Here is a 27,685-nt window from a genome sequence, read left to right on the forward strand (position 1 = left end):
GACAACACTGCCTCCACGGCTGCGGGAGGAATAATACGGCGTGTCAATTTTCAGGTAGTAAAAAATATGGCGATGGCCGCCGCTAATTACAAGGAGTCCCCTGTTGTGTGAGGAAAAATGTCATTGCAACACTCCAAATGTTGCGTCTGCGTAGAGCTTGTAGTAAGCTTCAGGTGCCCTTCCTCTCTCTCCTTCACAATCTCCTGTTCCTCTCTCCATGCCATTCCTTCTCCAACTCTCCTGAGACTAGGACTTCAACACGCACCTTTTCCAGACTCACGTGATGTGTTACACAGGATACAGGGCAAACAAATAGCACAGTGACTGATAAAAGGTACAATAAGATGGATGTCATTGAGTACAATATCTTATTTTAGTTTGGTAAAAAGTATTCCGTGTGACCTTCAATTAGTTACTTCACTATGTTCATGGCTGAAAGTGTGTGTGTGCACACAGTAATGTCACGATGCCAGTGTCGTGATACAACAATACCAGATTTTCCTTGGCCAAAAGGAAAACACAAAGCAGACTAAACTTTGGTCCTAAAACCTACTTCTGTTTAAGATGATGTGCTATTGCTTGAAAAATAAACACGTGGTTCTGGGTGACAACATAAGGCTGTTTTTTTCCAACATTAGGACTGTTTTCCTCAAGACATTTAGGCCGCTTCATGTTTTGTTTCATTTGCTTCCTTACCTCCTGGTATCGTGATACTGGTATTGTGACAACACGAGTGCACAGACATACTCTCTTCTCCCCAAGGGTCTACTGATCCAGACACTTCTTCAGACCACACACACACACACAGCTCTACTATTAATACACCTCAGCTGCATCTTGTCTTTCTGCAGCGGTGCCCTGAGGCCCAGCACCCATCCATCTCTCATGTCCGTTGCAACTTGAGTACAGCAGGATGACATGACAATAAAAAAATCCCCCAAAACTCTCTGGCGGTAAGTTTCCACTAGTAGATAGACATCTAAGATCAGCTCCCCATGCCCCAATCTCAACCTTAACCAGAGTGGGGGAAATGTAAAACTGAGACTTGGCATAAAACTACACACATAAATTGCCCTTATCATAATCAGAATGCTTTAAAGTGTCAAGCCACAATGCAATGTTGACATTACAATGTAGGGATTGTCAGCGCACTTGCTGTGGGAGAGTTTGAAATTAGTTTCCTTCCATTGTCTCTGGGCCAATTGCCTTTGGTTGTGGTTCAGCCAATGAATGATGAAACTGAGATTGCATCATTCAGATTGGTTGACTGAATTCTGACTCAAATCAGTTTGACAATAAAGTTCTCAATTGGCCACTTACCAAATCAAATCAAATCAAATCAAATCAAATCAAATCAAATCAAATTTTATTTGTCACATACACATGGTTAGCAGATGTTAATGCGAGTGTAGCGAAATGCTTGTGCTTCTAGTTCCGACAATGCAGTAATAACAAGTAATCTAACTAACAATTCCAAAACTACTGTCTTGTACACAGTGTAAGGGGATAAAGAATATGTACATAAGGATATATGAATGAGTGATGGTACAGAGCAGCATAGGCAAGATACAGTAGATGGTATCGGGTACAGTATGTACAAATGAGATGAGTATGTAAACAAAGTGGCATAGTATAGTATAAAGTGGCTAGTGATACATGTATTACATAAGGATACCATCGATGATATAGAGTACAGTATATACGTATGCATATGAGATGAATAATGTAGGGTAAGTAACATTTATATAAGGTAGCATTGTTTAAAGTGGCTAGTGATATATTTACATCATTTCCCATCAATTCCCATTATTAAAGTGGCTGGAGTTGAGTCAGTGTCAGTGTGTTGGCAGCAGCCACTCAGTGTTAGTGGTGGCTGTTTAACAGTCTGATGGCCTTGAGATAGAAGCTGTTTTTCAGTCTCTCGGTCCCAGCTTTGATGCACCTGTACTGACCTCGCCTTCTGGATGATAGCGGGGTGAACAGGCAGTGGCTCGGGTGGTTGATGTCCTTGATGATCTTTATGGCCTTCCTGTGACATCGGGTGGTGTAGGTGTCCTGGAGGGCAGGTAGTTTGCCCCCGGTGATGCGTTGTGCAGACCTCACTACCCTCTGGAGAGCCTTACGGTTGAGGGCGGTGCAGTTGCCATACCAGGCGGTGATACAGCCCGCCAGGATGCTCTCGATTGTGCATCTGTAGAAGTTTGTGAGTGCTTTTGGTGACAAGCCGAATTTCTTCAGCCTCCTGAGGTTGAAGAGGCGCTGCTGCGCCTTCTTCACGATGCTGTCTGTGTGAGTGGACCAATTCAGTTTGTCTGTGATGTGTATGCCGAGGAACTTAAAACTTGCTACCCTCTCCACTACTGTTCCATCGATGTGGATAGGGGGGTGTTCCCTCTGCTGTTTCCTGAAGTCCACAATCATCTCCTTAGTTTTGTTGACGTTGAGTGTGAGGTTGTTTTCCTGACACCACACTCCGAGGGCCCTCACCTCCTCCCTGTAGGCCGTCTCATCGTTGTTGGTAATCAAGCCTACCACTGTTGTGTCGTCCGCAAACTTGGTGATTGAGTTGGAGGCGTGCGTGGCCACGCAGTCGTGGGTGAACAGGGAGTACAGGAGAGGGCTCAGAACGCAACCTTGTGGGGCCCCAGTGTTGAGGATCAGCGGGGAGGAGATGTTGTTGCCTACCCTCACCACCTGGGGGCGGCCCGTCAGGAAGTCCAGTACCCAGTTGCACAGGGCGGGGTCGAGACCCAGGGTCTCGAGCTTGATGACGAGCTTGGAGGGTACTATGGTGTTGAATGCCGAGCTGTAGTCGATGAACAGCATTCTCACATAGGTATTCCTCTTGTCCAGATGGGTTAGGGCAGTGTGCAGTGTGGTTGAGATTGCATCGTCTGTGGACCTATTTGGGCGGTAAGCAAATTGGAGTGGGTCTAGGGTGTCAGGTAGGGTGGAGGTGATATGGTCCTTGACTAGTCTCTCAAAGCACTTCATGATGACGGATGTGAGTGCTACGGGGCGGTAGTCATTTAGCTCAGTTACCTTAGCTTTCTTGGGAACAGGAACAATGGTGGCCCTCTTGAAGCATGTGGGAACAGCAGACTGGTATAGGGATTGATTGAATATGTCCGTAAACACACCGGCCAGCTGGTCTGCGCATGCTCTGAGGGCGCGGCCAAAGCAACCGTGTTCAATTAATTCAGTAGTCACGGTGCTACTATTAAAAAACCAAGCCGTTATACAGGTCTGGCTAGCTAACTAGCTAGCAGGCTAATGCTACCTAGCTAAATTATAATGCGGTCCTTGGCTAACGATAACATGTTATTGCTAGCGAGCTAACTAGTTAGCTAAGCTAGCTAGCTGTATTTTAGAACTGGATCGCTAGCTATTCAATCCAGGCCAAGGTGTGGAGTCAAATCCAGCGTGTCAGAGTTCCTACAGCGTATTCTGAACCGAACCAATCAGCCGAGGAGCAGCATTGGATCAGAAAGGAAACGGACACATGAAATCTGCCTACTTCCTAGATCTCCATAATTAAGAGAAGACTATTGCTCTCTCTAGCCTTCCAGGTTTTCATTGGATGTGTCCTATATATGTGCCCTATATTCTTTATATAGTGCACTACCAGAGCCCTATTGGCGCTGGCCATAAATAGTGCACTATGAAGGGAATATGGTGCCATTTGGGACTCAGAATTGAAACCTAGACAATGAAAATATTTACTTATCACCACTATCGATTCCTCCCTCAATACACTGGTCTGATGGTTATCATTTGAACTTAATGAATATCATTTGTCAGGGAGAGTTTATCATAATGTCGGATGAAGGACAGAAATAAATCTAATCCAAAAGCATTCTTCATGTAATATTCTTATAATTCTGTACATTTTTGTGAAACAGCACAGTTCAAAATATACAGCAAATAAAAATAAATACAAAATATCTGGGGGATTGGAAAAGATCTAGACAACTACATTGATGGAAGCTACAATCTATCTGCAATATTAAAGATGATCTACCTCCGTGAATAAATAAATAAATAAATAAATAAATAAATAAATAACCTGGTTGCATCCCAAATGGCACCCTATCCACTATATAGAGCAATGCTTCTGACCAGGGCCTATTATCCACTATACAGAGCAATACTTCTGACCAGGGCTTATTATCCACTATACAGAGCAATACTTCTGACCAGAGCCTATTATCCACTATACAGAGCAATACTTCTGACCAGGGCTTATTATCCACTATACAGAGCAATACTTCTGACCAGGGCTTATTATCCACTATACAGAGCAATACTTCTGACCAGGGCTTATTATCCACTATACAGAGCAATACTTCTGACCAGGGCTTATTATCCACTATACAGAGCAATACTTCTGACCAGGGCCTATTATCCACTATACAGAGCAATACATCTGACCAGAGCCTATTATCCACTATACAGAGCAATACTTCTGACCAGGGCTTATTATCCACTATACAGAGCAATACTTCTGACCAGGGCCTATTATCCACTATACAGAGCAATACTTCCGACCAGGGCCTATTATCCACTATACAGAGCAATACTTCCGACCAGGGCCTATTATCCACTATATAGAGCAATACTTCTGACCAGGGTCTATTATCCACTATATGGAGCAATACTTCTGACCTGCGCCCATAGGCTGGTATACTGCGTTACATTGTCTCCTCTACTCCTTTAGGGAGCATGGGTTATCCTGGATTCTGTTTTAGTCCCGGAATTGGATTCAAAGTAATGGCCTGACTGTTTGAATCAAATTTATATGGGGCTGAATTCAGGGGCCTTTTTAAGATTTAATATTAAAATAACCATAATCTCTGCTAAGCTACTGAGCAGTTGGCTAACCCTAACCCATGAGCTGTTTATACAGTCCTCCTAGTGCTGGGATAAGAGTGAATAATGGCTACCAGAAAAAGTAACCAATTGATGGTGGTGATGATTAATATTATAATACACGAGGGAATTGAGTCATTCCAAGTCAGGGTCATTCCATGTGAAATGGTAATAAAATTCACCATCTCAAAAGTAATAAGTCACAAATGCCAAATATAACACAACAATCCTTGTGTGCTAAATCTGAATAAATAACTTACCTGTTAGCTGGTTGGCTGACATAGTTGGCTAAGTAACTTGGCTTGCATACTGAAGTATGTTACAATGTATGACTGCTGGGACGTGAATGATACAAACATATTGTAACCCTTAATTCTTGTTGTAGATATTTAACACTACCTCCACCGGAGGACTTGTGGGTTTGGCACTAACAACAAAACAGAAAACTATTACTTGTAGTTGAATGTCTCTGGACCAGGAGATCCAGCCAAGCAGTCACCAACATCTTTTTCTCCACATTCTCCTGACATGCGTAGATACCTCTGAAAATACTATTGTTTTCAAAATAAAAGTCCCCTGGGTACAAACAATAACAGTGCCTCAATACATTACGCCAAAATAAAAGTAATAACAAACGTCAGATTTGTTTCTGAATATGCTTATGGAAATGTCCCAAAAAGATGGATGTTTTGATCAAAGGTTCAAGTGAAGTGATCAAACCATTGCCACCTCCAATCAAGTCAGGAGTTTGAAGCTATTGATGAGTCAAAGGAGGTCGCTGAACTCAACAATGAATGACATTCTCATGCATGTCAATGGTGCATGTCAATTAGAGATCTTTGTTGAACAGACAAGAGCAGCCACTTGGTTACATGAGCAAATGAGAGAAAAGTATTATCCTCCCATGAAAGAGAGAAAAATAGCGAGAGGGAGAGAAATATAAATTCTAAATGTTCAGTCAAGTTCCATCATTTCCCCTATTGCAGAAACTAAACCACACTAACAGCAATCAAATACTCATAAATAAGTACAAGTATAAGCATTTGGGGCAGCAGGTAGTCTAGTGGTTAAAGCATTGGGCCAGTAACCGAAAGGTTGCTGGATCGAATCCCCAAGCTGACAAGGTAAAAATCAGTCGTCATTGTAAATAAGAATGTGTTGTTAACTGACTTGCCTAGTTAAATAAAAGGTTATATATATTTTGTAAATAAAAACGTTTTTTAAGTTTAAAAAAAATAATCGCTGCACCTGCGATAACGTCTGCAAATATGTGTACGCGACCAATAAAATTCTACTTGATTTTATTTGACAAGCCCTCTGCGACGCCCAGAAGATATAATCTCCCTTCTCAACAGTCAAGCTGTGCTACAGCACAATTAGCCTATTTTGGGTTGCTATTGTAACATGGCTTTCGAAACCACAGTATCCCAAATCCAAGAGCATCAACTTGAGAATTTGGAGGGGGATTTGGACTAAACTTTAATTTGCATTGCTGTGGTTTCACAAATTCTCTACATCCTGATCTTTTTGTCAGAGCCTCCCTTTGTTCTAAATGTCACCACATTTACAGTGAAAGGGCAATAGTTGCCTTTTAATCAGGTAATTTGTGTGAGCAGAACTGCTGAGTGAAGAAGTCTCGGTTGGCTGCTTCAAATTTCTCCTCGTACAGCCAAATTACCCACTTGGCAGGATCAAAGTCACATGTGATCTCCTCTAAAAGGACATAGAAAGGATACATTCATAAATAGCCTAATTTACATGTTCACAACTCTGACATATGAGAGGTCTGCACACTATTCTTCTGCATTGCATCTATAGACAAACCTTACAAAATAAATGCAGTAGCCATTATTCCGTTTTTGTTTACCACACTAAAATATCCCCTTACCTGGCCTCAGGACTAAGAGCAACAACAGACAACAACAATGGATGAATGGGCAAAATGCACTGGGTATAGTTTTACCTCACACGACTGCTCTCTCTGTCTAACAATACACCCTGAGGACGAGGACAAACGTGGGCCCTTTGCTAATGGACTGATTTTTTCTCTCCCTCTAACCTAATTTAGCCCAACACACAGAGCATAGCTGTTACTGCACAGTCCCACTGTATGTCTGGCTGACAGACTGGCCGATCGACAGAGGGACAGACAGACTGGCCGATCGACAGAGGGACAGACAGACTGGCCGATCGACAGAGGGACAGACAGACTGGCCGATCGACAGAGGGACAGACAGACTGGCCGATCGACAGAGGGACAGACAGACTGGCCGATCGACAGAGGGACAGATAGACTGGCCGATCGACAGAGGGACAGACAGACTGGCCGATCGACAGACAGACTGGCCGATAGACAGAGACAGACAGACTGATATAGCAGTAGCTATAGTACTACAGTAGCTAACTAGCAAACTATCCTCTGTAGCTAGCCAGCAAGCAACGCTAAAGGGATTGCAAACGGGTTAGAATAACTAGCTAAACAAAAACACTTTTTTCTAAATATTAGAAAACTGCATCCTAATTTCAGAGTTTTATCTTGTAGAATTCCCTCTTCTTTTCCGACTCATGTTTGACAACAGCTGATAAGAGAAATTGACACGCTGTACCAAAATGAACGAATGGTGGGAGTCAACGCAATCACGCATTAGATGATGGTTTTGGTGTACTATTTTCAAAAAGTTGACATACTATAAAGCATTATTTTTTGCATACTATTCAGTAAGCTAGTATGGGTATTGGAACACGACCACTCTCTTGATGACTTAACTCCTCTCTACACCACAACTCCCAGGCACCATGTCACTCTCTTCTGTGCCAGATGCCAGTGGCCATGAAGAACATTGGAAAACAGCCAATCAGATCCCACACATGAGACAACAGCGGATTACAGTGAGAGATTCATATTGAGATACAAAGGAAACTGATGAACTAATGTGACATGTAACCAGTTTAAAGCCTGTCTGGGAATAAACTGAAAAACATTTCCTGTGACAAACTCAATGTTACATCTGGCAATCCAGGCAGACATGTGGGGGGTCATGAATGAATTACAAGTCTTTCATGGTTAGTCTTCACAGTCATCTTTACAGTATAGCGTGAGCTAGGGGACCACTAACTCAATCCCCTCCTCTGAATTATTTACTGTTTCCAAATATATAAACTCTCCCATAGCCGATACAGATCTAAAGTGACAGAGAGAGGTGCCTCAAGAAAACCTGCCACGGGAGAAACACGTAGCGGGACGAAAGTGTTCTTACTTTAACAACAAGAAAAAGAACAAGGTTATTCTTGGGGAAGTGTTTGGTTTTAAGAATCAATCCAATGTGTAGTGTTAAGAGAAGACATTCAATCCAATGTGTAGTGTTAAGATAAGACATTCAACCCAATGTGTAGTGTTCAGATAAGACATTCAATCCAATGTGTAGTGTTAAGAGAAGACATTCAATCCAATGTGTAGTGTTAAGATAAGACATTCAATCCAATGTGTAGTGTTAAGATAAGACATTCAATCCAATGTGTAGTGTTCAGATAAGACATTCAACCCAATGTGTAGTGTTCAGATAAGACATTCAACCCAATGTGTAGTGTTAAGATAAGACATTCAACCCAATGTGTAGTGTTAAGATAAGACATTCAACCCAATGCTGTGGTACTTTTGATTTGTATTATTTATTTACCAGGTAAGTTGACTGAGAACACATTCTCATTTACATCAACGACCTCAGGAATAGTAAGAGGGGAGAGAAGGGAGATGAATCAGCCAATTACAAGCTGGGGATGATTCGGCAGCCATGATGCTATAAGGGTCAAATTGGGAATTTAGCCAGGACACCAGGGTTAACACCCTTACTCTTATGATAAGTGACACGGGATCTTTAGTGACCAGAGAGTCAGTACACCCATCTGAAAGAAAGCACCCTACACAGGGCAATGTCCCCAATCACTGCTCTGGGGAATTGGGATATATTTGTTTTTACCAGAGGAAAGAATGCCTCCGCCTGGCCCTCCAACACCACTTCCATCAGCATCTGGTCTCCCTTCCTGGGACAGACCAAGGACCAACCCCGCTTAGCTTCAGAGGCAAGCCAGCAGTGGGATGCAGAGTGGTATGCTGCTGGAAGTGGTGTTGGAGGGCCAGTAGGAGGCACTGTTTCCCTCAGTGTAGTGTTAAGACATTCAACCCAATGCTGTAGTACTCAGTGTGTTGTTTCTCATCGAGAAGGCCCAGATTGATCTTACAAATGTTTTTAAAAAATGAATATTTAACCTTTATTTAACTAGGCAAGTCTGTTAAGAACAAATTCTTATTTACAATAACGGCTTACCCCGGACGACACTGGGCCAATTGTACTCCACCCTATGGGACTCCCAATTCGAACCAGGGACTGCAGTGCCTTAGACCCCTGCGCCACTCGGGAGCCTGAAGACTAATGTTTCTCCTACATGTTGCTGTAAAGCAGCAATGTCAACAGCAGCTCCAGGTGGTGAGTCTGTGTGCAGCAGAGCACAACAGATACAGGGGCACAAACTGGCGAGGGCCTAAAAAAGGAGACACTTTTTTTTGCACTGAAACATGCAAGACAAATCCCTGATGGGTGAAAATGCAGGTTTTAACTAATTAAACAAAGAATATGATCTACATGATCAGTCTCTGTGTGTAAAATAAAAAGTGGATAATGTGAACATAACTCACAGCTAAAAAAAATGTAAGAAAGCAACCCAATGTCATTTGTTGCCTAGACTTTACTACAAATGACACTCAAGTCTTGAGAAAAAAACAATACAGTAATATTGCAGTTAGCCATGATAATATAATAATAGAACACTTGTGACCACACACATCTAAATATTACAGTTGGGGAAAAAAACATCTTAAAGTAGAAATAGAATGAAACAAACAGGCATTCTATTTTTGCTCTATTATAGTGGCCATTATAGCAGACATCGATCAAGTGCACAAGGCTACATGTGTGCAAAAAATAACATTCACTGAGTAAAACATGTCTAATCCCCCCTCACTAACACAAGTGTTACTGTCAAGTTCAACACAACAAAAGCAATATATTTGGGCTACACTGCACATTATTACATTGTACACTTTCTGTCTGTGGTCACCTGTTCTACAATGTGCCAGCAGAGCATGATACCCTTTGTTGTCATAATGGATCTCTTTCAGGCAGAGTAACACCTGATATACCCCTTTTCATCCACTGTATTGAAAAAGTGAGAAAGAGGGAAAGTGTTTGGTGTTCCTTTCACCTCTACAGTGGCATCCAGCGTAAGCCAGGCCCAGCTCCAGCGTAAGCCAGGCCCAGCTCCAGCGTAAGCCAGGCCCAGCTCCAGCGTAAGCCAGGCCCAGCTCCAGCGTAAGCCAGGCCCAGCTCCAGCTACACTTCATCCCTGAATCCACTTGTTTAACAAGCAACGTCTCACTTTCACCTAATTCTCTCTTTCTGAAAATTAACCACATACTGAAAGGGGAAAACATTACTTAACAGATAGTAGTTAGTTCATTAGTATTTCACAGATGACCAGGGTCCAGTGAGCAGCTAACGCGTTATAACTTGAGGAACAGCAAGGAGTCGTATACCAGTTATACCAGTGAATTGGTTAAGTTACTAAAGTTAACTCATCTGATGTACTTTATTAGGAAGCTCATTTTCATAAACTCCATTATTTGATCAGTTAGGTGGGCTAATGTTGCTCAACATTTCTCTGGCTAGTTAATGGAGAATTTGATCCAGCTAGCAAGATACCTTGTGATAACAATACTTGTTCCACCCCACTTTCTCCCTCACCTCAAACTTTCCAAAAGCCAGTTGTTTTTCGGTTACAGCTCATGAAGTACGCTTCATCACCTTCTCACCCAGTCACCGTGGTCAGGCTTCTCACCTACTTGACCTCTTCATTACCGTTCAGAGGACACACTGCTGTAAATTAACTGGCAAACTGCCATTCCCCTCTTTCCAGAGGGGATCTACATGAATCACGTAGGTCATTTATTGTGGATTCAAAATGGCAAATATTCTCAGAAAGGTGACTAGTTTGCATCCCTGCAGATAACATTGGGTTATGGTTCCTTAGTTATTACATTAAGGACGTACAGTAGGTATGTGACTTGGCACACTAATACATAGCTATTTCACATCTGCTAGGCTATAGCTCAGAATTTATCTGGTGCTGGAGCCAGCTCAGGCACCAGGGATGTTGCTGACCAGTCCCTCAGAGAGTTGTCTATCTGGCACCTATTTTTCTTTGTACGCTAAGCTGTCCTCCAAGGAGAACCATAGATTGGTCTGGTAGAAATAAGGTTTGTAAACACCATTTTTTTCAGACAGCATTCCACACAGACAGCAGTCATAGCACGTGATGCATGCCCAGAGAAAACCTGAGGCAATACAGCCAGGCACATCCAGTTCTTACATGGCTGACCCCACCACTTCATTGATCTGTGCCATCCGCAAGAAACACGGTAGACAACTTCAATGACTAAACACTGATGACAGTTCTGTCCTAATGACCTACGTTCTGTGCTCCCTCGCTACACAAGTATTTTTATTAATTTGACCTTTATTTAACTAGACAAGTCAGTTAAGAACAAATTCTTATTTTCAATGACGGCCTAGGAACAGTGGGTTAACTGCCTGTTCAGGGGCAGAACGACAGATTTGTACCTTGTCAGCTCGGGGATTTGAACTTGCAACCTTCCGATTACTAGCCCAACGCTCTAACCACTAGGTTAGAGTGAATTAGCAGGAAAGTATTCAACCTCAGATACCTTGCATAATCTTCCTATTAAAACTGCCATAAGACCTTGGAGGTATCTTCCTATTAAAAACTGCCATAAGACCTTGGAGGTATCTTCCTATTAAAACTGCCATAACACACAGGAAAGTATTCAACCTCAGATACCTTGGATAATCTTCCTATTAAAACTGCCATAAGACCTTGGATAATCTTCCTATTAAAAACTGCCATAATACACAGGAAAGTATTCAACCTCAGATACCTTGGATAATCTTCCTATTAAAAACTGCCATAACACACAGGAAAGTATTCAACCTCAGATACCTTGGATAATCTTCCTCTTGTTGAATAGCCACTTCGATTCCCATCTCTTATATCCGAATTAAAAATGCAACATTTCCTCCTCCTGTTTGATGCTGAATAAATAACAGTACGTGGAAGCGAAGTTTAAAAATGAGCGCAAACATCAGAATTTAGCTTGGTCGCCACTAGGGGCTGGCCGATCTACAGTGACGTGTTTGCCACTAGCTTGGCAGTGATGGGTTGTCTCTGTTAAGTAACAGCATTTTGGTTTTCTTGTGAATATCATATTTTGAATTGAAAATGCTTTCTGATGTTTTACAGGAATCTGGTCCTTGTCATCATCACTGATTTGCATGTTCAAGTTTTTGGTCAACACAAATATATGTCTATGGCCTGTCAGACTCCTACAGTGAGAGGCTATCCACCTGTTGCATGGGCTGGCTTTGGTAAGAGGGACTGGGTAATTGATAACCGTGCTAGTAATGCTGTCATATTCCTCCAGTCAATCCAAATGAATCCAATGTTTGCTTTCTGAGGGTGCCGTTAGGGTGTGTATGTGTGTAAGTATATGTGCGCGGTTGACTGTATGTAGACGTGCGTGTGTGTGGTTGACTGCGTGTGTGTGTGTGTGTGTGTGTGTTCGTGTGGGCATGTGTATATGAGCGGTTAAAACAGTGTGATGCAGATGCCACACGCACTGCTGTCCTGAATAGGGTGATGTACAACACGGGACACGTCTTCACCAAAAAACAAATGTAACAAGCTGTAATGCAGCAGTTTATAAGCCTCGCTGCTGCTGATCAATATCAATACCACAAAAAGGTACTTATCTAACACAACTCCTGGGTTGTGTTCATTAGGGCATGCAACGTCAAAATGTGTAAGAACATTTTTGCAACGGAAAACAAAAACCAGCGTTTCTCTTCCTGTGATTCAGTCCGTTTTCTTCTATTTGGTAATGAAAAAAAGTGTTGTCAGGATTTGGCAAGACTGAATTAGGTGCCAACATAAGGAACGTATAAAAAAGGTTAAGTAGGTATTAAGTATTCAATGTTTACCTGGGGTTGTAGGTCAGATCCCATGTTGTGGAGATGTAACTTCCTACGCTAGCGACAGCCTTGGTTCGTCTGGGCCATGTGGCGAGATGCTTGATGGGAACCAGTTGGTGACCTGAGTCTCTTGCGGGGTCAGAGCTAAAGCAGGTCCCCATCCTCAGAGGACTAACTGTAGCTAGTCTGTATATTTCTCCCTCTAGCTCAGGTAGTGTTTTGGCTTGTCACTATGTCCCATCTCTTTTTCCCCTCCTCCTCTCTTAGTCCCATGCAGTGTTAGTCTTCCCTCCTTTTGTTTCGCTCTCTCCTTCTGTCCTCTATTTCTGTATTCTCTGTTTCTTCCTCTCGGTCTCCTTCCTCTCCAGTGTTGCGCACATGACACCCTTTCTCTCTCTCTCTCTCTCCACTCCAACTCAGAATGCTAATGTTTTTGCACCCGAGCACTATTGACAGAATGCCTACTGTCTCCCACGGTGCAACGTGGACACTGGACAGATGTTTTGGCCACAACACAATGTATCTACCAACTCTCGCCATCTCTTCCTCAATTCCTCCTTTGTGTGTGTCCTCCTCCACTCCCCATCTGTGTTCTGTATGGTCGGGCCCCCATACTGCAAAGACGAGCCCCTCTTGTTTGTCTATTAGAATCAATCATGTTGAGCAGAAGTCATATCCCTATGGGCCCTGGTAAAAAGTAGTGCACTAAATAGGGAGTAGGGTACCATTGGGGAAATAACCATTGAAATCCTTAGGCCCTCTATTATTATTATTTTATCTAATTATACACATTTTCGGGATGGTAAAACATTTTCAGTGTAAACTTAAACTACTAAAACCAGATATAAAGTATGTAGAAAAGATAAAGGAACTATATATTTTTTTAATATACACTACCGTTCAAAAGTTTGGGGTCACTTCGAAAAATCCTTGTTTTTGAAAGAAAAGCACATTTGTCCATTAAAATAACATCAAATTGATCAGAAATACAGTGTAGACATTGTTAATGTTGTAAATGACTAGCTGGAAACGGCAGATGAAAAAGCCAGCATGCCGGAGTCGCCTCTTCACTGCTGACATTTAGATTAGTGTTTTGCCGGTACTATTTAATGAAGCTGCCAGTGGAGGACTTGAGGCGTCTGTTTTTCAAACTTGACACTCTAATGTACTTGTCCTCATGCCCAGTTGTGCACCGGGGCCTCCCACTCCTCTTTCTATTCTGGTTAGAACCAGTTTGCGCTGTTCTGTGAAGGGAGTAGTACACAGCGCTGTACGAGATCTTCAGTTTCTTGCCAATTTCTCACATGGAATAGCCTTCATTTCTCAGAGCAAGAATAGAGTGACAAGTTTCAGAAGAAAGTTCTTTGTTTCTGGCCATTTTGAGCCTGTAATCGAACCCACAAAATGCTGATGCTCCAGATACAACAAGTCTAAAGAAGGCCCGTTTTATTGCTTCTTTAAAAGAATAACAGTTTTCAGCTGTGCTAGCATAATTGCAAAATGGTTTTCTGATGATCAATTAGCCTTTTAAAATGATAAACTTGGATTAGGTAAAAACGTGCCATTGGAACACAGGAGTGATGGTTTCTGATAATAAAAAATCAGCCGTTTCCAGCTACAATAGTCATTTAGAACATTAATGTCTACACTGTATAATCTGATCAATTCAATGTTATTTTAATGGACAAAAAAAAGTGCCTTCCTTTCAAAAATAAGGACATTTAAGTAACCCCAAACTTTTGAATGGTAGTGTAGGTCCATTAGTCAGGGATAATTGCTAAATTCCAAAAACAATGAATTTAGAGTGATATATTTTGTTTTTATGTTTGAGCAAAATAATACAGAATTAGTAATGCTAATTATGCCTAGAATGGCAATATTTTCTCTCAGCACCATGGCAGAATATGTAGAATTGCAGCCCCTTTTGGAATTACTAGAATAGGTATTTAGAGTAGGTATTTCCATTCAAGTGGTGTGAGTGAGGGGCTTTGTCCACTCTAGTAATTATATGCTTTCTCCCCTCGGTCAGGCTTGTGGCCAACAACAATCCCACACTGCACAACAGAGGTCCAAGCTGGTGGAAACTAGATTACCACTCAGAGAGCCCAAAACAGTGGGCGGGTATTATCCTTTCTTTTCAAGTGATGTCTTCATTTAATATACCCTTCAAGGTTTGTTTGCGTACATCTTTCTCCACTAGAGAGAAAGAATGAGAGAAAAATAAAAAAAAGAGCGAGAGAGAGATTCCATCCTCGGAGGCCTGGACGTCACCTATAGCCCTCGTTTGACGTCCATCAACCTGTTCTGTCAGTATTCGTCCTTGGGAGTTTGTGCTCTTTGCATCCCTTTTGTCTGGCTGTACGAGTGGGAACCTTGTGTAGAAATAACAAGCTGAAGTAATAACATCCTCACAATCCAATCTCCTATTCTAATAGGGAGGAGTTCTTCCAAAGGTTGTGTTTATAGAACATCTCTAGAGATGTCTGCTCTGGCCAGCACTGCTACTGACTGAGCATGTTTTCATGTTTTTTTTACAATAGCAAAGAGAAGCTGGAGGGTGCGCAATTCAAATAAATAACCATAAAAAGTATGGTTATTAAACATTTAGGTACATATAAAAGTGTCTTATATCGGTTGAAAGCTTAAATTCGTGTTAATCTAACTGCACTGTCCGATTTACAGTAGCTATTTCAGCGTAAACATGCCATGTGAATGTTTGAGGACGGCTCCCCACATCAAAATATTTTTCCACCGGCACAGGTTTCATGAATTCACAAATATCGATTAAATATTCACTTTTTGAAAATCTTCCTCTGATTTGTCATCCAAAGGGTCCCAGTTATAACATGTAGTGTAGTTTTGTTCGATAAAATCACTCTTTTTTTTAGGATATAGTCGGTTTAGTTGGCGCCATCGATTTGAGTAATCCACGCAGAGAAAGGAATCTGAAAATCTACCCCTAAACTTTGTTTCAACAAGTCAAAATACGTTTCTATTCACTTCTCAGATACCCGAAAATGTAATCAAACTATAATATTTCTTACGGAAAGAAGTATGTTCAATAGGAATCCGATTTTAAACAGGTGCGTCCTGTCTTCATGGCGCACGCAAACACGAATTTCCAAGACTGTGTCCCTGTACTAAAACTGATATTTCTTATTTGTTTTGGAAGTTACAACCCTGAAAACTTGAACATAGACTGCTGACACCCTGTGGAAGCCATACGAATTGCACCACGGGCGCTAATTTTAAGTATGCCCTATACTTGCCGTTGTAAGAACGTTGTCTCAAAAAAAAAAATTCTGGTTCGTTTTTCTTTGGATTTTATCCTACCATATCTATTGTGTTATATTCTCCTACATTATATTAACATTTCTACAGACTTCAACATTTCTTCTTTCCAATGGTACCAATTATATGCGTATCCTGGCTACAGGGCCTGAGCAACAGGCAGTTTACTTTGGACAAGTCATTCAGGCGGAAATTGAGAAAAAAGGGTCCTAGCCCTAATTAAGAGACATGAATACCACAGACAACGTGGGAGAGTTCTGGTGAAATGCCCTCACAATGTTTCTCTCTCAGTAGTGTGGTCTTGCCTGGTCCCAGATCTGTTTTTGCGGTCTTACCAACTCCTACGATCATTGTCACGCCATTTGGAGAGAAAAAAACTGAGCTGGTGGTAACTACATTCCACTCAGAGAGCCCAAAACAGTGGGCGGGTATTATCCTTTCTTTTCAAGTGATGTCTTCATTTCATATACCCTTCAAGGTATGTTTGCGTACATCTTTCTTTACTAGAGAAAGAAAAAGAGACAGAGATAAACAGAGACAGAAGGGTAGAGTAGCCGAGAGGGTGAGAGCAGTCTACAGACAGTGTGTACGCCTCAGGGCACTAAACACAAATATAAAAGATTTGACTGAGTTACAGTTCATATAAGGAAATCAGTCTATTGAAATAAATTAATGAGGCCCAAATCTATGGAGTTCACATGACAGGGAATACAGATATACATCAATCGGTATAGGCTTTTTTTGGTCCTCCAATAATCGGTATCGGAAAATCAGAATCGGTCGACCTCTAGAAGTTATCAACATTTTAAAATGAATAGATTTGGTAGATCATTATTTCAACCTCCCCACATTATAACTGAAAGAGGAAGTGTAAACTTTAACATAGCCTATTAGCTAGAAAGGTAACTCCAGACCCATTTTCACTAAGACCAGCTGTTTAGCTGGTTAAACAAAGGTTAGCCGTGTGTTGGCAAAAATGTATGTCCAATTCAAGAAAGCTCACCCGCAGCTAGCGGTACTCTCCTCATGGTAGCCTATTTCCTATTTCAAAGCCTGTCAGATTCTTCAGTGAGTGTAATTGTCTGCAATGAGAGTTGTTCTCAATTTTAGTAGTGGAGAAATCATTTGAAAGAAGATATTCTTCTATTTTCTACTGTAGGTATGTAATTCAAAAATCTGTTTATTCTGTTGTTGCAAGCAAACATTTTTTATATATATTTGAGGACCCCCGGGTTGAATACCCCTGCACTACACAGTATATGCCATTGTAACAGAGTGCATAGGTTTATCTTATCATGACCCTCAAGTTCTACACACATAAAAACACACAAATAATGTGAAAGCACATTTTAATTCACACTACAAATAGCAGCTCTGCTGGTTATTAAAATATTGATGGACCATCTGTGGATATGAGTTGAGATATAGGCTACAATCTACTAATAGATAAGAAATCTAAGAGACAGCACCGGTTGAGGGTAGTGAGAGGTTTTTTCAATTTTCACCCAAAATGACATACCCAAATCTAACTGCCTGCAGCCCAGGACCTGAAGCAAGAATATGCATATTCTTGATAAAATTTGATAGGAAACACTTTGTAGTTTGTGAAATTAATGTTGGAGAATATAACACATTAGATCTGATAAAAGATCATTCAAACAAAAATAACTTGCATTTTCTATTATACATTTTTTCCCCCATCAAAAAAGAAAAAGGCCATCATATAATATTGCCGTTTCGGCACAATTTAGATTTTGGCCACTAGATGGAAGCAGTGTGTGTGCAAATTTTCAGATTGATCCAGTGAAGCATTACAATACTGGACAATATTTCGTATCCAAATGTCCAAATGCCCAAATGTGCCGAATTGGTCAATTGAAACATTTTCAATTTTCAACAAGTACATAACTATATGAGAACATACAAAAACAATATGGTAATACAAAATGTAAGTTTACACACTCCCAGGAATGTCATACATGATAGATCATTAGCTTATACACCAACTTTCATACATCTAGATGGCCCGTGCGGGGTGGTGTGGAGCCAGAGACAGCAGGGGTTCAAACTGTAGAACCCAGTTCCTACATTTGAATATAAAAATTGATTTTATCAAACAAAACTATGCTACATTTAATCTCTGGGACCCTCAGGATAACAAATCAGAGAAAGATTACTTAATGTACTTACATTATTTACCTTCAAAGGTGAATGTATCAAACCAGTTGCATGATAAAAGTGTTTTGTTGTTGTGTACTCTCCTCAAACAATAGCATTGTAGCTTTTCACTGTAATAGCTACTGTAAATTGGACAGTGTAGTTAGCTTAAATTCTTGTTAATCTTTCTACCCATATAAGGCATCTTGAGAAATGTTCTTGTTACTTACAGCATCATGCTAATCACATAAGCGCACGTTAGCTAAACCATCCTGGTATAGGGACACCGATCCCATAGAGGTTAAGGAAAAGATCGTTCCTAAGTGCAATTCCTCAAAGTGTTCCTAGATAATTCATAGTTTTCTTAAAACTTAATAAATATCTTCTTATGTGTCATTGCCATTAGTGACAGGCTTATTTATTGGTTTCAAGCACATGTGACAGGGATGATAGGATTTAGTCCACTATAACAAAGTGTTGATATTTCCATTTTATTCAATTTATCTGATTTATGTCTCGGGAATTTTAAAAAATGTAGTTAGCTCTCGAACCCTTTATACACAAAAACAAACGTTATTTTTCACACATTATAGCAGAACAGCTATATCAAAATCAAAAATGGATAACCAAGAAAAGTGCAATATAAACTTCAGCAAAGACCTTGAAGTGATGGTGGAGGAAATATGTTGCTGTTGGGGAAACTTCATAACTGCGGGGTCACTGCAGAGATCAGAAAGAGAGGATGGGTGAGAGGTCGAGTCTGTCTCTGCTGTTGGGGAAACTTCATAACTGCAGGGTCACTGCAGAGATCAGAAAGAGAGGATGGGTGAGAGGTCGAGTCTGTCTCTGCTGTTGGGGAAACTTCATAACTGCGGGGTCACTGCAGAGACCAGAAAGAGAGGATGGATGAGAGAGGTCGAGTCTGTCTCTGCTGTTGGGGAAACTTCATAACTGCGGGGTCACTGCAGAGACCAGAAAGAGAGGATGGGTGAGAGAGGTCGAGTCTGTCTCTGCTGTTGGGGAAACTTCATAACTGCGGGGTCACTGCAGAGACCAGAAAGAGAGGATGGGTGAGAGAGGTCGAGTTTGTCTCTGCTGTTGGGGAAACTTCATAACTGCGGGGTCACTGCATAGACCAGAAAGAGAGGATGGGTGAGAGAGGTCGAGTCTGTCTCTGCTGTTGGGGGAACTTCATAACTGCGGGGTCACTGCAGAGATCAGAAAGAGAGGATGGGTGAGAGGTCGAGTCTGTCTCTGCTGTTGGGGAAACTTCATAACTGCAGGGTCACTGCAGAGATCAGAAAGAGAGGATGGGTGAGAGGTCAAGTCTGTCTCTGCTGTTGGGGAAACTTCATAACTGCGGGGTCACTGCAGAGACCAGAAAGAGAGGATGGGTGAGGGAGGTCGAGTCTGTCTCTGCTGTTGGGGAAACTTCATAACTGCGGGGTCACTGCAGAGACCAGAAAGAGAGGATGGGTGAGAGAGGTCGAGTCTGTCTCTGCTGTTGGGGGAACTTCATAACTGCGGGGTCACTGCAGAGACCAGAAAGAGAGGATGGGTGAGAGAGGTCGAGTCTGTCTCTGCTGTTGGGGGAATGGCAAGGGACAGTGACGCCCTAAAAAAGAACCAAGTTCTTCTTTGCAAATTGACGAGCTAAAGCTGGCTATTTAACACTTACAGAATATTGTAATATATTGTTAATTACTAGCTAGCTAGATAGTTTTGTTGCTTTATTTAAATGTCCGGTTGCCAACTGTGTCTGTGGCAGTGGCGCAAGAAAACTTTCATGGTATCCATTCGTCACAAGACAAGGGTTTAGCTGTCCTTTTATTTTATTTTTACCTTTATTTAACTAGGCAAGTCAGTTAAGAACACATGTTTATTTTCAATGACGGCCTAGGAACAGTGGGTTAACTGCCTGTTCAGGGGCAGAACGACAGCTCGGGGGTTTGAACTTGCAACCAACTTGCAACCTTCCGGTTACTAGTCCAACGCTCTAACCACTAGGCTACATTTCCAAGATGAAATCCTAAAATATTTTAGAATCCCATTTCTTCTTAACTTTTTTTTTAGGAAGAAACATAGGGAAAAAATTAAGAACATTTCCAATAACTTTATTGAGGAATAGCAACTTTGCTTAACTTTCTTCATTTAAATTTTTTTATTTAACCATTATTTAACTAGGCAAGTCAGTTTAAAACAAATTCTTATTTACAATGACAGCCTACACCGGCCAAACCCAGACGACGCTGGGCCAATTGTGCGCCGTCCTATGGGACTCCCAATCACGGCCGGTTGTGATAAAGCCTGGATTCGAACTAGGGTGTCTGTAGTGACGCCTCAAGCACTGCGATGCAGTACCTTAGACCGCTGTGCCACCCGGGTGCCCCACCTGGGAACCCATAAGTCTATAGTAAAAAAATGGCAGTTAAGAAGAAATTTCTTCTTAAAGAAGGTTTTGTGAATCTGGGCCCAGATGTGTTCATTTTAGTCAATCACTGAACTGACCAACTGAGCAAGTTGATCAATTCAGTGATTGAATAAATTCAACACCTGGTCTTCCAGGTGGGAAAACTTCATAACTTCAGGGTCACTGCAGAGACCAGAAAGAGAGGAGGGGTGAGAGGTCGAGTCTGTCTCTGCTGGGTATGGTAAGGGACAGTGACGCCCTAATCCCGGCCGGTTGATTAGGGTGTCAAATGTTTTGACTGATTCCGTTTAGTTATTTTCAGCAAATTCCGTTTTCTGCTTTTGTTTTCCAGGTTTCCGTTTCCACAATTTTGTTTTTATTGAAAAATGTCTGAATTGGATGTTCTAAGTCTACAACAATGCTTAAACCACATCAGGTGACCACTTTTAAGGTCTGGGAAAATGTTGGCGTGTAGCTACCCTTTAAATCCAGGGCACCCCAACAAGAGGCTGTTGTTTGGTGTTGTTTTTGTAGCACACATGTGTTGGTAGAGTTTGATAAACACTGGATTGAGGCAAATAATCATGATATCATTGGCTACTTTGTAGTTAACATTTAATTGAGAAGGTTTTTGGGAAAGCCTTTCCATCTACCAGAAGATTTGTCATTAGCATCATCGCTAACGGCTACACAAAGTGGTAGCTGTGCACATCCCGCAGATACACTGACAGGGAATACACTTTGCCTCTTCAAGAAATACAAATCACTGATGCATTCTGTTCATGTCCTATGATAAACCTGGGAAAATTAATTAATTTAATACATTTTGGAATATTGTTGAATTCTGTTTTGTCTGGAGTCCGGGATTCTGTCTGCATTTTCCGTATTGCAGATTTTATAGTGCACTACATACCCTCTCCAGGAACAGGGTTGCCTACCCCTGGTCTAGATTGTTAGTTCTCAAATATAATCTTATTAAAAAAATGTATAGTTCCATTATCTTTTCTACATATTTTATATATGGTTTTAGTTGTTTAAGTTTACACTGAAAACGTTTTCCCATTCTGAAAATTATAGAAGTGGGCCGACGCTGCTAAATCATTACCGACACTCCCGAAAATATTATACTTTTTAAAATCATTTTCGGAATGGTAAAACGTTTTGACACACACACAGTGGTGGGATCAGTGACTATGCAGGGCCTCATAACTGGCCATGCCCCCAACATGGCAAACATCAAAAGTACCCAGCATGGAAACAATGTGCAAAGATCCCACACTAAGATCATGAGACAGGTGTAACCATGGCGATCTGATATGCAGCGTGACAAGCACAGACAGGAGGGTGAACTGGAGAAATAAAGCTAATTCTACTCTGACATCTGGGTTTTGTTTAGTGTGAGTCACATACAAAAACACACATAAGCACACACGCTTGCTTACAGACACACACACACACACACACAATCGATTTCTGTATTCCCCTATCAAGCTCTGAAAGGCCTTAATACATACATACATACACGCAAAATGCACAAGGAAGGCTTATCTTTAGATGCCATTCTCCAACTCAATGTGGACAGGAACAAAGAAAGTGGTTTTGACGTTACATTTAGATTTGAGGCTTTTAGTCTTTTCTCTCTGCCCACCCAAGACATTGTCAGTCAGTCAGTCAGTCAGTCAGTCAGAGAACTGGAATAACACAGTCATTCTAATGTGACTCCCAAAAGGCACCCTTATTCCCTACATAGTGCATTACATTTGACCAGAGCCCTATGGGTCCGGGTCAAAAGTTGTGCACTATATATGGAATAGGGGTGCCATTTGGGACACAGTTTAAAATACTCCCATCCTAACATGAAGCCTACAATGCTGACAAGAGACAAGGTACAGTACTAAAAACAGTCTTTGCCTTTACCATAGAAAATATAATGTTATACAGAGTAGGCCTGAAGTGAAGAAAACACACACACACACACAAGTGCTCTTTGGAGTGCTTATGAATTATTAGGAGATAAAAATCAAAGGTTGTGGGAAGCTAAACCTGGCAGGCTTGTATTGTTATATACAACAGACAAATAGGGATTTTCATTTCAGTATAGACTTCATTTCATATTCACAAAAACACTCAAAAGCCCCTAGCCTGGTCTATTAAACAATAACATGTCTATTAGCAAACAGATGTGAATGCACACCCAAACACCTGACACCCAAACACCTGTCACCCAAACACCTGTCACCCAAACACCTGTCACCCAAACACCTGTCACCCAAACACCTGACACCCAAACACCTGACACCCAAACACCTGTCACCCAAACACCTGTCACCCAAACACCTGACACCCAAACACCTGTCACCCAAACACCTGACACCCAAACACCTGTCACCCAAACACCTGTCACCCAAACACCTGACATAAATGTAGAAATCAGGCATTCTTCTGGCTCTCACCAGCTACCAGAGAACCCAGCCTCAACATGAACATGTCCACCCCCACCGGAGTCCCCAGCCTCAACATGAACATGTCCACCCCCACCGGAGTCCCCAGCCTCAACATGAACATGTCCACCACCACCGGAGCTACTAGATACCCCAGCCTCAACATGAACATGTCCACCCCCACCGGAGTCCCCAGCCTCAACATGAACGTGTCCACCACCACCGGAGCTACCAGAGACCCCAGCCTCAACATGAACATGTCCACCCCCACCGGAGCTACCAGAGACCCCAGCCTCAACATGAACATGTCCACCACCACCAGAGCTACCAGATACCCCAGCCTCAACATGAACATGTCCACCACCGGAGTCCCCAGCCTCAACATGAACATGTCCACCCCCACCGGAGCTACCAGAGACCCCAGCCTCAACATGAACATGTCCACCCCCACCGGAGCTACCAGAGACCCAGCCTCAACATGAACGTGTCCACCACCACCAGAGCTACCAGAGTCCCCAGCCTCAACATGAACGTGTCCAACACCACCGGAGCTACCAGAGACCCCAGCCTCAACATGAACATGTCCAGCACCACCGGAGCTACCAGAGACCCCAGCCTCAACATGAACGTGTCCACCACCACCAGAGCTACTAGATACCCCAGCCTCAACATGAACGTGTCCACCACCACCGGAGCTACTAGATACCCCAGCCTCAACATGAACGTGTCCACCCCCACCGGAGTCCCCAGCCTCAACATGAACATGTCCACCCCCACCGGAGCTACTAGATACCCCAGCCTCAACATGAACATGTCCACCCCCACCGGAGTCCCCAGCCTCAACATGAACGTGTCCACCACCACCGGAGCTACCAGAGACCCCAGCCTCAACATGAACATGTCCACCACCACCAGAGCTACCAGATACCCCAGCCTCAACATGAACATGTCCACCACCGGAGTCCCCAGCCTCAACATGAACATGTCCACCCCCACCGGAGCTACTAGATACCCCAGCCTCAACATGAACGTGTCCACCACCACCAGAGCTACCAGATACCCCAGCCTCAACATGAACGTGTCCACCACCACCAGAGCTACCAGATACCCCAGCCTCAACATGAACGTGTCCACCCCCACCGGAGCTACCAGATACCCCAGCCTCAACATGAACGTGTCCACCACCACCGGAGCTACTAGATACCCCAGCCTCAACATGAACGTGTCCACCACCACCGGAGTCCCCAGCCTCAACATGAACATGTCCACCCCCACCGGAGTCCCCAGCCTCAACATGAACGTGTCCACCCCCACCGGAGCTACTAGATACCCCAGCCTCAACATGAACATGTCCACCACCACCGGAGCTACCAGATACCCCAGTCTCAACATGAACGTGTCCACCACCACCGGAGCTACTAGATACCCCAGCCTCAACATGAACGTGTCCACCACCACCGGAGCTACCAGATACCCCAGCCTCAACATGAACGTGTCCACCACCACCAGAGCTACCAGATACCCCAGCCTCAACATGAACGTGTCCACCACCACCAGAGCTACCAGATACCCCAGCCTCAACATGAATGTGTCCACCACCACCAGAGCTACCAGAGACCCCAGCCTCAACATGAACGTGTCCACCACCACCGGAGCTACTAGATACCCCAGCCTCAACATGAATGTGTCCACCACCACCAGAGCTACCAGATACCCCAGCCTCAACATGAATGTGTCCACCACCACCAGAGCTACCAGAGACCCCAGCCTCAACATGAACGTGTCCACCACCACCGGAGCTACTAGATACCCCAGCCTCAACATGAACGTGTCCAGCACCACCGGAGTCCCCAGCCTCAACATGAACGTGTCCACCCCCACCGGAGTCCCCAGCCTCAACATGAACGTGTCCAGCACCACCAGAGCTACTAGATACCCCAGCCTCAACATGAACGTGTCCAGCACCACCAGAGCTACTAGATACCCCAGCCTCAACATGAACGTGTCCAGCACCACCGGAGTCCCCAGCCTCAACATGAACATGTCCACCACCACCGGAGTCCCCAGCCTCAACATGAACGTGTCCACCACCACCGGAGTCCCCAGCCTCAACATGAACATGTCCACCACCACCGGAGTCCCCAGCCTCAACATGAACGTGTCCACCACCACCGGAGCTACTAGATACCCCAGCCTCAACATGAACATGTCCACCCCCACCGGAGCTACTAGATACCCCAGCCTCAACATGAACGTGTCCACCACCACCGGAGCCCCCAGCCTCAACATGAACGTGTCCACCACCACCAGAGCTACCAGATACCCCAGCCTCAACATGAACGTGTCCACCACCACCAGAGCTACCAGATACCCCAGCCTCAACATGAACGTGTCCACCACCACCAGAGCTACCAGAGTCCCCAGCCTCAACATGAACGTGTCCACCACCACCGGAGCTACCAGATACCCCAGCCTCAACATGAACGTGTCCACCACCACCAGAGCTACCAGAGACCCCAGCCTCAACATGAACCCCAGCAGACAACAAGCTGGCCTCTCACTACAACAGAGACACGAGGGATCCAGGGCAGTTGTCACAACAGCACACCTGGCTAGGTATATACAGAGAGCAGTACAAACACACACATACGCATACAGTGTCACGTACGCACACTGAGATATACTGAGACAAACAGCTTGAGCACATACACACACGTTAATGCTCATATAGGAAAGAACTGTCGACCATAGCTATTCTAGAATTCACGGTCACTGTAGTGTGTGTGTGTGTGTGTGTGGAAACCTTGACCCATGCCTACGCACTGATTCAAACATGACGAACTTACACAAAATGACAGTCCAGCTCTCTTCATCTGAAACGAGAGAAAATCCCTCAGCAGATCAACAAGTGTTAATATTAGTGAATGCTAGGATATAGACGTATCATTATCCATGACATACTGGAGTCAAGTTTTGGCCCTGTTCCCTGTATAGTGCATAGGGTCCCTTTAGGGATATAACCCATCATACAACTATTGGGACATTAGAAGAATAGGCTTCTATGACAACATGAGAGGAGCATGATTCAATTGGCTCATTGATTTGAATGGAATCACAGCCTGAAATACATCGCCAAACTGCGAGGCAGCAAGGCTTTCTGGAAATATTTCAGTACATAGTATGGTAGTCCACTTGAAACACATAACACTCTTTTGAATGACAGTAGCAGTATTTGGCTTTACATGCTCCACATGCCTTTAGGGTCAGCCACAGCCCTGACCCAACACACACAAACAGTTGATCAATAATTAGCCAGCAGCTGAATAACTCCCTGAGCTCAGCACTAGAGTGCAAATCCGGTGAGTCAGGCAGCACAGTGAGTCATTCCCCCCTCCTCTCTTTTCATCTATCCTCTCCTCTTTTCTCACTACCTCCCCAGGTCCTCATATGCAACTCTCCTCCCCAACTCACCTATCCTATCCTCTCATCTACGATCCTCCACAATGTCTCCTCTCTTTCACTTTTCAAATATCCTCTCTATTCTCTACCAAGACAATATGAGACCAGTGATGACCAGTAATCAATGTCTCAACCTCTGGAAGAATACTAGTAACGATCCCAAAACTTTTTTGGTTCAAGATACGTTATGGAATGGACAGCACTAGTGTCATGCTCTAGCTAAATGCACTGGACTGAATGAATCATCTCCGCAAATACGCACTTCTGTCCCAAATGGCATTCTATTCCCTATGGAGTGCACTACTTTTGAACAGAACCCTGGTTTAAAGTAGTGCACTACAAAGGGAATAGGGTGCCATTTGGAGCAGAACCTTTGTAATGACTTGAATATTAGAAACAGATACTCCACTGGTTATTGTTCCTCTACTAATACCCTCTAATATAAAGATCAACCATTAAGTATTTTTATTTGTCAGAGAGCAGAGGCTGTGTAGAGGGTATGACCAAGACTCCTCTCCACAGGGTTGCTATTAGCTCAGCTGTCCCTCTCTCCTCTCCTCCTGACTCTGGAAACACCTGGCTAAACCCCAGCAGAAACTCCCTGCATCCGTTATTTACTGACAGAAAAATGGAGGGAGAGAGAGAGAGAGACAGGATGGAGGAAGGAGAGAGCGGTGTGCATGCGTGTGTATGACTGTATAGGAATGTGTGTGAGACAGTGTTTTGGGGTGAGAGCAAGCAGCATCAACAGAACTACCCAACTGGGAAGCGCTGATTCAGAGACATCCAAGGACATCCAACCCCTTCCTCCCTCCCCCTGCCCCTCCCTCCCTTAATGCGCTCTCTCCTTCTGAACAGAACATAAAATATTCAAGTTGGCTCTAGTCTGTTCCAATCCAGACAGTCCTGTGGTGCGTGCCGATTCTTTTTGCTGAATGCACTGCAGTCAGCCACTGAAT

General features: G+C 43.2%; 1 protein-coding gene across 10 annotated transcripts in view; it reads right to left on the bottom strand.

Annotated features, from left to right (window-relative positions):
- LOC110521287 (pleckstrin homology domain-containing family A member 7) overlaps positions 1 to 27,685 on the bottom strand; it is a 182,240-nt gene that overhangs the window by 141,464 nt on the left and 13,091 nt on the right. For 3 of the 10 annotated variants that reach the window (XM_090231115.1, XM_090231112.1, XM_090231122.1), the window contains exon 1: positions 12,978 to 13,509. The exons of the other annotated variants lie outside the window; for them this stretch is intronic. In XM_090231115.1, coding sequence (XP_090087241.1) covers positions 12,978 to 13,129 — 152 coding nt within the window. In that variant the 5' untranslated portion in view covers positions 13,130 to 13,509. Of the gene's footprint in view, positions 1 to 12,977; positions 13,510 to 27,685 lie in introns of those variants that run through there. 10 annotated transcript variants of the gene reach the window in all.

Source organism: Oncorhynchus mykiss, chromosome 4 (assembly GCF_057628025.1).
Source record: "Oncorhynchus mykiss isolate SJ-2025 chromosome 4, ASM5762802v1, whole genome shotgun sequence".
NCBI classification, from domain to species: domain Eukaryota; kingdom Metazoa; phylum Chordata; class Actinopteri; order Salmoniformes; family Salmonidae; genus Oncorhynchus; species Oncorhynchus mykiss.